Genomic DNA, 15857 nt, shown 5'->3' on the forward strand with positions numbered 1-15857 from the left:
CGGAGAGGGAGAGAAGAATCACTGCATTCATCCCAGCACAAGCCACGAGTGTCCCAGGTGGATCTGGCCCCAAACCAGTACCAAGGATGCCTCGAGACAAGATCAAAGTAGCCCTCAAAGGGGAACCTAAAATCTGTGAGTGCCACCAGCACGGCCAGTCCCAACACGCCCAGGCAACTGATTCTCAAGGTGTTTGGTGCAAAACAGGACAAAAAAGTAAAAAAAAAAAGAAGAGAACAGCTGGCTGTGTCAGTGACAGCACCAGCCCCTCCTTGCAGCTCAGGTAAGGTGGGCAGACGAGCTTTCACAGCAATTTACACCCTTCCCCAGCCAGGGAGGGCACGGCCACATCCTCACCCTTTCCACAGCCGCAGCCTAGGGGGACAAGCCTCACCTGATAACCAAATCCTCACCTCAGCCCAGAGACATCTCACAGCTTGTCTGCTCGGTGCTGCAGGCACGAGGAATCCTCAGCACTGATTCAGGCTCTCCCTGGAGCTGCTGCCTCGTTCCTGTTTGTTCCCACAACTCGCAGCAATCACTGCTTTTGTTTGCAGTTTGTAAACAAGCCCCTTCCTCACCTACCCCTGCACCACGGATGGCTGGCAGCCAGCACTCCATCCTCACCCCACTCTCCCAAACCAGCACCTCAATATGCATCCCTCAGCACATCCCAGCTGTGTGAGGGGACGAAGGACCAATGTCCAAGGGGATGAAGGTGTGTCTGAACCCACCTGGGAAGGTGTGGGGTACAGTGTCTAAGAGCTACACACCCCGAATCCCCATCATGAGGAAGAGCAGTGCGAGAAGCAGCTGCCCTGAGCTATCCTGAGGTCCCAGACACCCCAAGGATGCAGGGTGGGATCAGATCCTTGGTACCCAGCCCAGCCTTCACCTGCCTGGCCAAGCTGCATCCCAGCACCTGAGCTGGGAGAGTTTAAATCATTAATTTCTGAGGCAGAGGGAGGCTGGCAGGCCCAGCACAGGGCTGAGTGATGATGGATCTCTGGGAAAGGCCAAGTGAAACCTGCAGCTTAATCATGGAGAGAGACTCCCTCTGGGGCACTACCAGCACCCTCCAGCCAGACATTCCCCCACTGCAACTTCCCACTGCCAGCACATGGGGCTGCCTGTCCCTTTGCTTCTGCATTACCAAACCCACCCCAGCCTCTGAATAATGATGCCCAAAGTTGCAGAAGAAGCAGTAAAATTCAACACTGGGGCTGCTGTCTGTGCCCCCAATAACTGCTGCTCCCACCCCACTGGTTTCACCCTGAGCCCGAGCTTGGTGCAATGAGGAAAACCATGGCCAGGGCAGCAGGAGAGCTCAAGGTTGCCCAAGGAATGGCTGGTGAGGAGCTGCTCCCCAGCTACAGCTCTGGGAAGGGAAGCAGAGACACCTGACACTGCTAAAGCATCAGTGGTTTTGCTGCCAGCCAGGGTTCCTCACCTTCCATCTGAATAAAAAGTGGTCTCCTCTCCCCTGAGGAGCTAAAAAGGAGGCAGCTACAAAGGAAAAATCACCAGTTTTCCTGTTGGATAAAGGGAAATGTGGGAAACACAAAAAGGTGGAAAAGCTCTTAGGTGTGAGGAAAAAAAGCAGGTTTTAGAAATAAAGCAAAAGAATTTAGGAATCAGCTCTAGCTGTGAAAACTTGAAGATAGAAGAGGATACAATTATATAGCAAGCAAGGACATTAAAACAATGGTTAGAGTTTCTAGGTTTGGCTGAGATGGGTTTTGAAGTTGCAAAAAATATGCTTAGCAAGATAGATAAGTTTAAGCCTAATCATGGAATATTGTGCATTATGATCTAAGGTGTAACAAGCAAGTATTGTGTACAACAGATGTACGTGCATTACTGAAAAATGGTTAAAACAGTTGTCTGTAACTTCTAGAAGCACATTAATTGGCTAAGAAGCTTTTAAGAATTCTCTGTAACCAGGAAGTCTCTGGATGCCTGTGGTGGCGTGAGCTCTGTACCATCTCTGCCCCAACTCCGTATGTGAGACTGATAACGGAATAAAAGAATAAAAAGGCTCCTGGAGCGCCTGTCTGGGTTCCCCATCCCGTTTGCTCACCAAAAACACCGACAGGGAAACACAATGAAAAAATGTCCAACCCCTGAAATCCACGTGCATCCCAGCAGGGCTGGGGCCGATGCTCGCACTCACTCCCTCTCCAGGCACTGCCATGAATCCAGCCCCAGAAGCACCCACCTGAGGCAAAGCCCAGCCAGTCAACCAGCTCCTCTCAGAAACGGTTATTTTCCTGCAGTTTTATAAAACTGGATTTTAACAGTAAGCACAATTCCATTTTTTCTCTCTCCCCTTTTCCTTTGCTGCACATCTTGAGAGTTCATGACGAGGCTCCTGCTCGGAGCAGGCAGAGACCTTTTGAAAGCTGAAACAGAGCTCGCTCCCCCTCATCCGTGGGGATGGAGGAGGGAGGGAGGAGGTGGAGTGGGAGCAACAACAGGTAAAAATAACCATACTTGGCCTGATGTTGCTCCCAATTAAGCCAGTGGGAATTCTGCCCAACTTCCAAAGCAGCCAGACCCAGACACACACAAAAAGGGCTCTGCTGTATGAGCAGCCTAACGATGGTCAGAGAAAATCATGGATATGTGAGCTTCTTCCCCCTATTTCCTGCTGGTGGGAGGCTGAGCAGCCCCTGCCCTGGGACCAGGCACTGCAGAGGCTGCAGACACACCAAGGGTGATGATCAGACCCACAGCACCACATCTCCTCTGCTCCAGGCACAGTTACTCCACACAGAGCTTGGAAAGGTTTTTCCAGGAACGGTTTATCTGCTCAGACAGTTTCACATCAGCTGAAACTAAAGTGTAAGTGGTTTTGGGGAGGATATAGAAAGTGTTGAAGAGTAGAAACATTTCATTCTGACACTTCCCTGAACAAAAAGCGCTCTGCCTTTTCACGGCATCACGGTGCCTTGTGAAACCAAGTCCAATTTATTTTTAAATGGAAAAAAAATGAAAGCCCAAACTGAGAGCAAATATATTTCTGGGGACAAATACGATATTGCATTTCATCCTGTCGTTAACACTTACTCCCATCTTCGGGATTCACCAAGCGAATGAGAACTCAGCCTTTTGTGGTGCTGCAATGTAACATCTTTCACCACCACCTTGAAGCTGTTCTGCATGAGGTTGAGCACAGTTCCCCTTCACACGAGCCAGCGCCTGACACCGACAACACTCGAACGGATGCAGACATTTCCAACTCACATTCAAACACGAGTAACAACTGAGAGCAGCGAGAACCGCAGATAACACAAGGTTTGAAAGAGAAAAAAAAGGCACTTCGCTGCTTGTCTGAAGACCAGCCCAGCTTTCAAGCCTGCAGGCATCCTCCTGGGGGTGTGAGAGCTGGGTGAGGCTCCTCGCCCTCAGTCAGAGCCCATATTGTACCAACAGAAAGATGGAGATTACAATATTCCTGCTGGGAATAAAGTGTCAGGCACCCCCCAGCACAGCACAGCCTCACCAGTGAGGAGACAACACCCTCCACCCCGCCAGCATTCCCGGCACCCGGCCGGGCAGTGCAAGGTCTGCATCCCAAGTAAACGCTCTCCATCGTGAGGTATTACCTCGGAGCCAGGGGCCACCCACACCCAGCCATCACTGGAGAAGGCAGCATCCACAGGAGTTTTCCTGGAATAACATTTCCTGACAATTTTAATGCCGTATGTGCTTTGGAGCCTGGCAGTTTAAAGCAATTAGACCCAGGCTGGGAGCTGCAAAGCATTTCTGTGTTTACGTCAGTGTTTCAGAGGTACCAATCCAGTACTCCCAGCACTTTACACACAGGATCAGCACGGGGCTCCCACGTGGAATTGCTCTCTCCAGGAGCCCAGCAGCTCAGTGAGACCCAGCCTGTGGGGGAGAGGGGTGGAAACCAGGAGCTGAGGCAGAGCCACCCCACTGAAGCCTGGATTTCCATCTGCTTGTCCCACACTGCGAAACAAAACCACCACCAAAAGGTCAGGCCACCAGCTACACCCTGCAGCGCTGTGGATGTGAGTATTTCTCCCAGACAGATGGTGGGAAGGGGAAGAGTGAGGAGGAGGAAGGAAGGGAACAAGTTCAAGAGAAGCCTCTGAGATCAGCAAACTGATAAAAATACCCTCTCAGCGCCGCTGGCAGCGGAGGGACCCGGCCCGGGGGCGAAGGCAGGCACAGAGCGTGTCCCACCCCGTGCCACAAGCTCACACTGCTCTGATGCTCCTCGCCCCACTCCCAAAACCTTCCCTCTGGCTTTTTTTCCTTCATCTCCTCACGACTTCACCATTCCCCTTTCCAGCTCTCACACCCCCTGACAACACCGGCCACTTTTCCAACGGGAGTTTTTTTACTTTTTCCCTTCCGTCCTCGACTCTCAGCACGTCGAGGCTGGGGAAATTTTCTCAGGCTGCAGATTCCTCCCACGCCTCGATGCCATCTGCCAAAACCAAACCCCTTCCCAGTGCTTCCCATGGCTTCTTTTCCCCCAGTAGCAACTTCAGTTGCTCTGGGGATGAGATGAGGAAGTTAAGTTTGCTGCTCAGTTCAGATGAACTGAGAGCATTTATTCAGCCCTCCTTTATCAGAGATGCAAATCAAGCACTCCAGTTACATATTTTAACACAGTGGGGTGGAAAAAGTCTGATGGAGAGAAAGCCATAAAGGGCCTAATGTATTCACTGGAGCTAAGGTGGAAAATAGAGAGATTAGTGAAAAATTATTAACATAACAGGTGCCATTGTCACAGAAGTGACAATTTAAAGACAAATCCCCCCAAAATGAATTCCCTAAATACAAGAGCTCATCATTAACTACATTTAGTCCCTGTTTTATACTGGCTCTGCAAAGGAGAGTGGAGGGGAGGGGAGGGGGAAGGTGAATGAAAGAGGCTCCTTCTCCCAGGCAGCAAGAAGTTGGTTAATGAAACATTAAAATGGAAATGGAACTTGAAGCCAAAGAATGTCCCATCCTGGGAAAGAGCAGATGCCACAACAGTGTCAGGGTGAAAGGAGTGGGACCTTCTTCCAGCATGGACCAGCAAAAACTCCTCAGTTCCAGTGCTCCTGCATGGCTGGTGACTTCAGCTCCCAGCTGGGCTGAGCTCTAGGCCCCAGACCCACGGAGCCTGCAGGCACTCAGCCCCTCTGCCCTGAGCCACCTGACCCAGCAGAGATCCCACCAGTCCCTCTGGCCACCCCGAAGCAGCTCAGGAAAGAGCTGAGGGCCACCTTCAGCAGAGTGGGGAGCACTGGTGATGGTCTGAGGATTGCTTGGTCTGCCATCAGCACGGAGCCTGCAGCTCCCATCCCCATCCCAGGGATTTGGGGATGCTTAGTCCACCTCCACATCAGGGTGGGCAGCTCCTTCTTCTCTCCCCACACACAATTCTCACACAGGGACATGCTGAACCCCAGGGTTTTAGAGCTTTTCTTTTAGTTTTTTTTTTTTTTTAATAAAAACAGCTCATTGGAGATCAATTTAGCTTTTTAATACCTTTCAGATAAGAAAATCTGCTGCAGCAGCAATTCTCTCCCTATCTTAATTAATTTCTAAACACATCACAAGCTGGAAGTGCATGTTTGATGAATCTGGTTGACCTCCTGGTGCAAAAATGATGACACAGATGTTGTGCCATCTTCACTACCTCATTACTCATGTCACACCAAGGTTTTTTTCTCCCACTGAGCTGCCTGACAGGAGCTCCAATGCTGCCATCAGAAAGACAAGCTGCAAAGAGCCAGAGGGAGGTTCAAGCAGTGCTTTGCATCCACTGGAAAAGCCAGGTCCACTGGTGCTGCCAGCAATCCCACAGGACACAGCAGCAGGCAAGCACAAGGGAGGGAGAGAGCTAAATCCATGGGAAGTTTTGCACCAAGGAGGACTAAGTACTGTTGGGTAGGGAAACGAGGCACCACACAAAGAATGGTCAATCTGAGGGAATGCTGGGGCTGAAGGAGCCCCAGTGGGGATGGGCCCAAAGCCCACAGGATCTGGAGTGATCCCTCAGAGAGCCGTTTGCTGGGGACAGTGGGAATCAGCCCAGCTCTGAAAAGGGTTTCAGCCTCCTCTCCCCTCCCATACAAGCTGGGGTAAACCCAGTTGCACTGGTGTGATGTTATATCCACCTGTGGGAAGGACAGCCACCACAGAATTATTGAATGGCCTGGGTTGGAAGGGACCTTAAAGCCCATCCAGTGCCACCCCTGCCATGGGCAGGGACACCTCCCACTGTCCCAGGTTGCTCCAAGCCCCAGTGTCCAGCCTGGCCTTGGGCACTGCCAGGGATCCAGGGGCAGCCACAGCTGCTCTGGGCACCCTGTGCCAGGGCCTGCCCACCCTCACAGGGAAGATTTTTTTTCTAAAAGGTGACAGCAGCAGCTCCTAAAAACTTTCTTGCTCTTGGAGATTCCTTAAGGAAGCAGAGAGCTGCCCCAGGCTGAGGCAGCCCCAAGGATGGGCCCCCAGGACACAGCACAGGGTGCACTGGGGCACAGGATTCCTTCCCAGCTCCACTTCAGAGCAGGATGTGAGAGCAGAGGGAAGAGTTTAAGACCACAATTTATACCCAGCTCAGGGGTTGATGGAGCACAGCTTTGGCAGCTGATCATTAGGGGAACATCAGGATGTATGGGAACAAGAAGAAAAAAAGGGAACTCCACAAATATGAGCTGAAGAAAATCCTCTGGGAGACCTAGAAGCCAGCAGATAACGCCTCTGCTGCCAGCACAGCCAGCAGAAAGTGGGCATTAAAAATAAAAAATAGCAATTCTGTTAAAAAGCAGCCTGATGAGGTCTGATCACCTTTTACTCCAGACACTTTTATTGTCCCTTGCAAGGTGATGGCATGAGATGCACCAAGGCTTTTCCTCGTGACCACTCTCCAACAAACCCAGCTTATTTCTGCTGGAGCTGGAGCAGAGGCAGCGCAGAGCACGTTTACAACCCTCACACCACGCAGGGATGGTCCTGGCTCTGGTACCCCACAGCCAGGACTTTTACTGGCATCACTCTCAAGAGAGGAAAACCCATCCCTCCACCAGCAGGACGGGATGGGGCTTTGCATCCTCTTCCCAAACCTGCATCCCAGCACTCACAGGCTGCAGTGGTCCTACTGATGCCTGATAAAGGGGTCCATGCAGGGATACAACCTGCCTGTCCCACCCAGACCCACCCCTCCACCCCTCAGAGCCTGACAAACCACCCCCCTCTACGGCCAAAGCCACTGGACACGGCCCCGGGGCTGGATTTAGCATCACACAAGGCAATAATCAAACCGAGACACAAGGCGGGGGGGAACAACAAAAAAATGAATCCCTCTTATGTTTTGTTAAATTCAGCAATTTACAAGGCTGGAATAATTAGTGGTTTAAAATGTTTTGACACAAGCAGCCCCAATAATCATGATAAATCATATCAGGCATATGCCCAGATCCTTGAAGTGACAGATGACAAACAGAGCAGTGACAAGACGCTCCATCACACAGGGAATCATTGAGTTAATGGAAGAATTATTGCTTCTGAAATCCACTCCAGTCCCATTGTGGGGAACATTCCAATTTATCAAAGCCAAATGAACATTAATTGCTGCAGCCTGGTAAGTTTTCGAGCTGCTGTGACCTTCATTGAATTTTAATCCAAAACAGATAAGATTTACTTCCACACAACAGGAAACAACACAATTAAACCCAAATGACAGCTGAGATTATGGTGAAAAAACACAACAGGCGTAATGACAAAAATATTGATTCCTTTCTACTTGACACTGTGCTAAAAAAAAAAGGTAAATAAATAAAATCTTGCATTTGCATATTTGTTTTTCTTTTCCCTTTATCCCTTCTTTTCATTTGGGAGACAAATTTCAGACACTCAAGCCAAGAGGAAATGGGTGGCAGAGAGTAATGGAGACTGAATTCCCTTTAACTGCAGTAATTAATGTTATGTCTCATTGGGGAGAGATTAAGGAAAAACAGTTAGGAAAGGAAAAAAAATAAAAATTAAGTATTGTCTTGCTGTCAAAGACGCCCTTGAGCATGGGAAGGGAGGTGTGAAGATGTTCACAGTCAGTGCTTTGCAGGGGTAGATGGTGGCCACAGGGACACGGGCCATGGACACTTTCCTGCTGCACTGGAAGCAAACCAATCCCAAACCAGAAAGCCACAGACTGACAGTCAGAATCACCAGAAGGAGGAGTAAACCCAGGATTTGCACCTCCCTGGGGCCCCCATGCAGCACTGAGGGGGTCTTGGCTTTAGAGGCAGAGCAGGAGCTCCCAGCCAAGCCATAAACACCTACAGAAATCCAACCAATTCCTGGCTTGGAGGTGTCTCACTGCCCAATAAAGCTGTGCCAAGTGCTCTGTAAGAGATGGATTAACCAGATCCCCCAGGCAAACCTTCCCCAGCTCCTATAAATCACCTGCAGCATGAGGAGAGAGGTAAAAGCAGCAAGTGCTACAGCCACTTAAAGGAGATGAAGGAAGCACTTTCCCATGTCCCCTCCTGTCCCCTGGGGAGGGATGCTGGGCTGATGGACAGGGCATGCAGAGCCTGAATGCCAAGGCAGCACTGGGGTGGGCTGGATTTTTTTCCATTGCAGTGTTTTAGTTTATAGAAAGCACACAGGAGACGTTGGGCTTCATGACAGGAAGAGGAAGGAAAAGCATTTGGGAAGCTGGGAAGGAGGACACAAGTTGTCCAGTTGCATCCCGAGGCAAAAGGGATATGGACACAGAGGGTGTGGGGACAGGAGGGGGTACCCAGGGCACAGCCAGGGAACCCCACTGCTGGGGTCAGAGAGCTCAGGTGATGGGGGCCCTCTGGGATGTGCTCCAGGTGGGATCATGAAGGAAAATAAAGCAGCCCAGGGACCTGGGTGAAATATTCCACCCCAGAAACAAAAGCTGTGCCCATTTTATTTCAGCTACAGAACTCCATGAGGCCTCAAGGAGGAAAATAACAACTAACCAACAAAACGGAATCATCTTTGCTGGTAACTCAAAACTTGGCTCGGGTTCACTCAAAAAGTTAATGAACCTTCTGAAAATTCTGGGCAAAGTTTCAAGCCTGTGCTGCAATCCCGACCCAGGAAAGGGATCTGCAGGGCTCCTGCCTCTCCAGGGACACATGTGCAGCCCAGGCCCCATCCCAGACCCACATCCATGCCAGGACCTTGGCTCCTGCTGCAAGGAATGTCAGGATTTATAAAGACAGTGGAATTACATCTCATTGTGTGTGGAAGGAACAACTCCTTCTCTCCTGTCCTCCTGCTGCTTTTGCAGAAGGGAAGAGAGGTTCAGAGCAGGAACTAACCCTTGTCACAAAGCCATGGGTGCTCCCACGCCAGTGGCAAAGCACATCTTCCCTGGCTAACCTGGGATGAGAGGGCAAAACCATTTCTGTGACATTTCTGTGGCATTCCCAGCAATGCTGTCAGCTCCACCCCACCGGCACCGCTGCTCCCACCTTCCCAGGTGCAGCAAAGCAAGGCTTTGGCAGGAGCTTCTCCAAGGACCTTCCCAAGCATCAAATCATTACAATCATCTGCTGTATTTCAGAGAGCACCTTCAGCAAGGACTGAGGACCAGGACTGAATCTCCCCTGCTACAGGAAGTCTGCATTTCAAGCAGGAATCACCAGGCTGCAGAGCCAGTGTCACCCCACAGACACAGGGCAGTTCTCCACGGCTCAGGTTTGCCCACAACAGCCAAACAATCCCTTACTCAAACCTCCTCCCAGGGACTGAGCTTTGCACACCCAAAAGACACAAGTTGTGCTGTCTTCTTTCTTTGTTCTGTCTCTCACTTATATTTTCAGGCTCATTTTCCAAGTGCACATTTCTAACCCTTTCCCCCTCTCCGATCCCCCATCCCATTGACAATTTTAGCAGGACATAAAACCACTCTCTATCCAACTCAGTAAGCTGCAGCCCCCAACTCCTTTCCCTTCTGCCATCCTGCATCTTATTGTTCCCAACAGCCTTAATGGAATGCCTCTCTGCCCTCTCATATGCACTCAGTGCTCGATCTAAAGCCCCACCGAGGAGACACTCCAAAAAACCAGATTTAAGTTGCAAAAGCTAAATAGCTGCTTGTTCAAATAAAAATAATAAAGTATTTGTGCAGCCATTGTCTCTGTTCCTCCTTCCAAAGCTAAGGATAGAAGTTGTGGAGATGACACAGATTCCCAGAGATGGACAGATTCACCTTTTGCAGAGGGTTGCTATGCTGGGACCCCCAATCCCATAAAAGACTTGCTTTGGCAAAGGAATGGCATACATACACACTGCATATACCAACCTAACTTCTTTCTTTATCTTATCCCAAAGGGATTGAAGGGACAATACACTGAATCCCATTTTACAGATGGAGCTCTAAAACACGGAGGAACCATGGACCAGATCCAAATACGTAGGCAACCACCTCGTGCGATACCGAAACTTTAAAAGGCAACACCGCACATGAACAGTGCGTTAATGAAAGGTCACAAACACCCCAGATGGAGACATTCAAAGCACTGGATCATCTTTTTACTTTTAGGTCAGACTTGTCCTTTGCAAGAAATGCTGCAGCCCTTACTCACTTCAAAGATAAACTTCAGCTTCAAAATTAAATGGCCAAGCCCAAATTCTTGCCTTTGCACAACACCCAAAACACAAAGAACAAGCAGAAATATTCCACTGGCACCTCACTATTGCTTCCAGAGAGGCCAGGGGATGGGCAACCCGGTGTGCCACAACCTTCCTAGAAAGAGTGTCCTGCAAGGAACCACTCCTGCAGGGGCGGTGGCCGGCTTCCCTGGGCAGCAGGTGATTTCAGCAAGTGTAGCAATTCCTCAGCTACAAGTGATTCCAGCTTTTGTGATTCCAGCTCTTTGTGAAATCACCCAAGGTGAACTCGGGGATAGAGGGACAGGAGCCTCGTACAGCAGTTCCACAGAGGCAGCTTTCATTGTCCAGCAGTCCCTGCGAAGGGAAGGCCAGGGACAAGGCTCCCTAATCAGGGCTGGGGGCAGGGGTTCTATGGGGTAGGCACGGGGTGGGGTGGAAACCAACTGGCCAGCTGGGTACTGGGTATTACCATACAGAAACAAGGTGTGCTGGGGGTGCTTCACTTTGTCACCATGACCCAGAGGAAGGTTGCTCATCTCTGGGGAAGATCATCTTGCCTTCAAGTCTCTTCTCCGAGGGAGAGAAGAGGGCTCTTGTGCCAAGGGCTCCCAGCCCTCCACACCTCACCACTTTTTGGCAGAGACAGGAGGAACTACAAGGATCCTTGTTACCCTCCCACCGGCTTCTTCCCCACACTCTGTTGCTTTATTTTGTTTCATTTTCTGAGAAAACCAAGCATTCTTTTTTTTAATTTTTTTCCTGGCCCAGTCAAACACATCTCTCCCTTTCTGGAGACCCAACCAAGAAGGGACAAACATCTGCAACCCAGACTCACCACCCTGCTCCTCATCCCCCTCCTCCCACCACACCCTGGCTGCCAGCCCCCTCCTCCAAAGGGGTCCCTCCATCCCCTCCGATGCCACCGGCAGCTGGGACTCACCATGACTGAGATATGAAGAATGTGCATCTGCTCCTCCACGATCTCCGAGGGCTCCTGGAGGCTGGGGGGGGTGGCCCGGGAGAGCTGCTCAGCGCTGCTCATGGACACGTGGAAGTACAGGGTGCCATTCTCCAGCCACTGCTGCTTCCAGTGCACCTGAGAAATGTCCGACACGGTCCCCGACATCTCTGCAGGGACAGAACGCACAGCTGAGGGTCAGTTTTCTCCATGATGCCCAAAGGTGTTAGTTCTAAGTGATTGAGGAAATTGGGACTTTGGAGTCTTACCCCCAGAACTGCTTCTATCTAATTTTAACCTCTACCTGTTACTTCCCCGATACATGAACAGTAATGTTTGTCTTCCTCAATAAAAAGCAAGGGGCTACAGAGTGCCTTGGGATTTCTAGGCTAGGAAGGCAACAGTAGTAAATCACACAGGAGGCCCTAAACCTCCTATGGCTCTCCCAGGAAAAAGGCTGGAAGGAGCTCCCAGGGAGCTGCAGCCAAGCCCAAGGGGGTTTCATAGCTCAGGGAGGACACTGTGCCAAACAAGGCAGGATGCAGACACCAGTACACACTGTGCTGGCATTGGCAATGGAGACCTTCTTCCAGCTGTGGGGCAGCAGCACAGCTGTATTTAACAGGGACACTCTCAGCACAGACTGTGAGCACCAGGAGCAAGGGAAGACCACCAGGCTTGACAAATATGTACTGACCTTGGGGCTGCATCTGTCAGTCACCTTCTGCAGCTTCTGCTGGTTTCACATCCCACCCGACCCTGATTCACAGCACAGGCACCCTGGGAGCCGGGATTACAGCATCCCAGCACACATACCCACACCACCAGCTTTCCCTGACCTGCACTGAACTGGGGGTTTGGACAACCCAAAGGGCTCCCCTAGACCTGCAGACCCAGTGAAGGCAGCAGCTCCCAGCTTCAGCTGCAGCTCCTGAGTGGGCCAGGAGCACTGACAGCTCCACAGCTGCCCAGCACGTTGCACACAGACCTCTGCAGAGAACGGGTTTGGCAGTTTGGCAGCTGAATCAAAACCGGGAAAAAAAAATGCTAGTACAAAATAAGCCAAAATATTTCTCCTTCCACACATCTTTTTTGTGTTTGTTTTTCCATTTCCAGTATAAGCAATGGGAAGCAAGACAGGTCTTCTTAGTCACTGGGCCCACAGCTTCAGCAGTCACCGGCTTTGAGGGAGACCCAAATTCAATTCCCTCCTATTTGGGGAGAGACCAGGTCTGACAGCCCCTGTCCCACTGTCTGCAGCTGTGTGTGCCCCACAACAGTCAAGAGCACAAGCTCAGGTACTTCTGGCACCACAGTGGAAACAGAGATGAGGTTCTCCTCCTTCTCCTCCACCTTGTCTGCAGAGGGTCAGTGGGGGGACAGCGCCTGTTCCCCTGCAGGCAAAGCAGCCAGGGAATGCTGGTGGCATTTTGCATTTCATTACTCTGAGCCCAGCTGGGCAAAAGCACTTCCAGTTCCAGCTCCCAGTGGAGAGGAAGGAAGGAACAAGCCCAGCTGAGGCTGTCCTCAGGAGCCACCCACACCTTGCAGGACACGATGCTTCAACAAAACGTTCGGGTGGTGAGCAGCCATTCAGGCTACAAGACCAGGCACTTCCACTTCCTACAAACCCATGTCCCAGCCCAACAAAAACACCTCTCAATCCTTCAGGAACAGGTTCTCTCACCCCTGAAATCAATATATTTTCCAGCAGCAAGCTCCTGGCTTCCCAACATGGATCAAAACAAAGCCAAGCAACCTGCTCATGGAGAAGACCCCATCACACCACAGGTCCTGCAGGGCTGGGGTCAGGGACAAGGCCACCCCATTACTGCCAGATCCCTCACTGGTGACACCCCAAGCCACCACAGTGTCACCTCAATCTCACCAGAGGGGCTTGCTCATTGCCTCTGCCCCCCCAGCACAGCACCTTCCTTATCCCCAACCCTGTGCACACCTGAGCACTCAACAGAGAAAAACCCAACAGCTCCTGACTACACATGGATCCATCAAGAGCCCACACCTGTGCTTGGGAGGGGATGCATGAGCTCCCTGTCACATCCCTGTCACTGCCCTGACATCCTGCTAATGGCCCTTCTCTCCTTTGACATAAAGAACTCTTTGCTGGAGCAAATCAGCAGCAGGAGGGTGTTGCCTGAGCATTGGAACCTGTAAATCGTGGCAGCCCTGCAGCTCCTTCAAGACCTGGGAACCTCATGGAATGAACCCTGTGTGTCTCCTCTCCGAATAAGGCTAAAGAAAGAGGTTTCTTATAGCAGTAAAAATAAGAACAAAATGAGAGAAATATCAAGGCTGCTTAATTGCAGTCATCTTCCCAGCAATACTTCAAAGGTCTGTACTGAAAAGCATCTCCTTGTCTAATTAAAATCAAAACAAATGCTACTTTTAGGAGCAAAAGCACTCACTCAGCTTTGCAGCAGAAATCCAAGATCATCCACAGAGGCAAAGAGGCCATGGGAGAGCACAGCAACACCAAGGGAGAGACTCAGTTATGCAAAGCCATAATCTTAATTCTGTCCAGAGGGACAGTCACCCACAGGAGGGGATGATTTACAGAATTACACACTCATCACACACATATCCTGCAGCACACCTTTCCTAAGGAGCTCAGGAAGGAGGTTCTATCACCCAGCCCACAGCTCAGACCATGGGGATGCCACCAGGACCCAACTGCTCCAGTTGCAAAGGCTACCTCCCATTAGGGAAGCAGGGAAAAAACCTCCAGGGTCAACCGTTCTCCAAGTTTTTCCCCTTACACACACATTTTTGCATGGGATGTTTAAAAGGATCACGGAGAACATTTCTCAGGAGTTCTGAAATATAGGCAATTTTTTGGATTTTAGCCTAGACTGAAGATAAGCCTGTTTCATTTTCAAAAGGTCTCTTCCAAAAGTAGAAACTTCAATTTAACATTCATTTCACAATTTTAAGCAAACCCAGCAGCCAGGCAGTTTGTGACAAACACAGACTTGCCAAACCTGGGTACCCATTCCCACATACCTACAAACACTCATGTGCTTGAGCTTTCATTTCAGGGCACCTGGTTACTACCCCAGCACCCCCAGGACACCACGAGCCTCCAAGCAGATTCACTACTCACAATAAAAATAATTCTTAAAAAGCTTTTCCAAGCCCTGTAGCTGCACAATCCCTCAATCCTCAAACACGAGGAAGTTTTTTGGCCTCACATACTTGACACGAATATTACGCTGCCTGTGTTTCACTGGACACACACTGTCACTCCACGATCTGCTGTAGTTACAGCAGTGAGAGCCCGTCCATCAGACAGAATGTAATCGTCTGCAGCAAGATTGCCTGTTATCAGAGCTTTCAAACGCTTTTGGAACAAATTAAGGGCACTCCTGCACCCAGACGGAATGAGATACGGTTAAGGTTTTAAATGCACAGCAATGGAAAAGCACGTGTGCTCTATAGCTGTTAAAAATCCCAGTACCCAGCAGATGGGGAGCTATCAGATGGGGTTCAAACACCCCTTTGTGAGTAAAACACCAAGTAAAACAGCCAAACAGATCATCAAACATCTGCCATGCCATCTTCCTACCTGCTCACTGTGCTCAGCAGAGAGGAGACAACGAAGAAACAAGGAGGATCCGGATTCCCCACATCAGGCAGCCAGGCTTCTCCCCTTCTCCTTGTTCAAAGACCCCAAGCAAGGACCACCTCCATCCCAGAGCAGAGGATCTGAGGGATCTGATCTCCCCCACACCAGCAGGTCTATCTCCCTTTTCAGCCTCCCCAAACCTTCACACCTGCCCTTCATCTCCCACCCCACAGCTCAGCTGAGCCCACAGGCAGCACCCACCGGCCTTTGCTATCACCTGATGATGGTCTGAAAGTAAGAAAAAGACACACAGAGCATTTTTTGCCTTTTCTGCTCTTCCCCAAGCTCTGTGCCTTGTACAACTTCTACAGTCTTCAACATTTTCCTTGGAAATAAAACAAGCAATCTAAACAAAACCCTTCCCACAGCTCAGCCTCTGACCTGGGCTCGTGTCCATCAGCAGGTCACCCATCCAGGATAAGGCAGGGGACAGCAGTGACCACAGCTGGTCCCTTCCAGCCAACTCTCTAATCCCCTTTTTCCCTTTGCTGTTGCTACAATCCTTACATATAAACATTTCATTGAAGTCTTCAACTTGTATTACAATCAAACTTAAAAGCAAAGGGGCCTAAATGCATTTGGTTGGGAACCAAGACGATTCCCATAAAAGCAGATTATGCTGACATGATG

At 50.3% G+C, this 15857-nt stretch overlaps 1 protein-coding gene across 2 annotated transcripts in view; it reads right to left on the reverse strand.

The window, feature by feature from the left end:
* The window catches only part of ASTN2 (astrotactin 2), a 320390-nt gene that overhangs the window by 257281 nt on the left and 47252 nt on the right, over positions 1–15857 (reverse strand). The window contains exons 1-2 of one of the 2 annotated variants that reach the window (XM_069031599.1): positions 15168–15315; positions 11567–11754 (exon numbers count right to left, since the gene is read on the reverse strand). In XM_069031599.1, coding sequence (XP_068887700.1) covers positions 11567–11752 — 186 coding nt within the window. In that variant the 5' untranslated portion in view covers positions 11753–11754; positions 15168–15315. Of the gene's footprint in view, positions 1–11566; positions 11755–15167; positions 15316–15857 lie in introns of those variants that run through there. The other variant, XM_069031598.1, reaches the window with a different exon arrangement.

This window comes from Aphelocoma coerulescens, chromosome 17 (genome assembly GCF_041296385.1).
Source record: "Aphelocoma coerulescens isolate FSJ_1873_10779 chromosome 17, UR_Acoe_1.0, whole genome shotgun sequence".
NCBI classification, from domain to species: domain Eukaryota; kingdom Metazoa; phylum Chordata; class Aves; order Passeriformes; family Corvidae; genus Aphelocoma; species Aphelocoma coerulescens.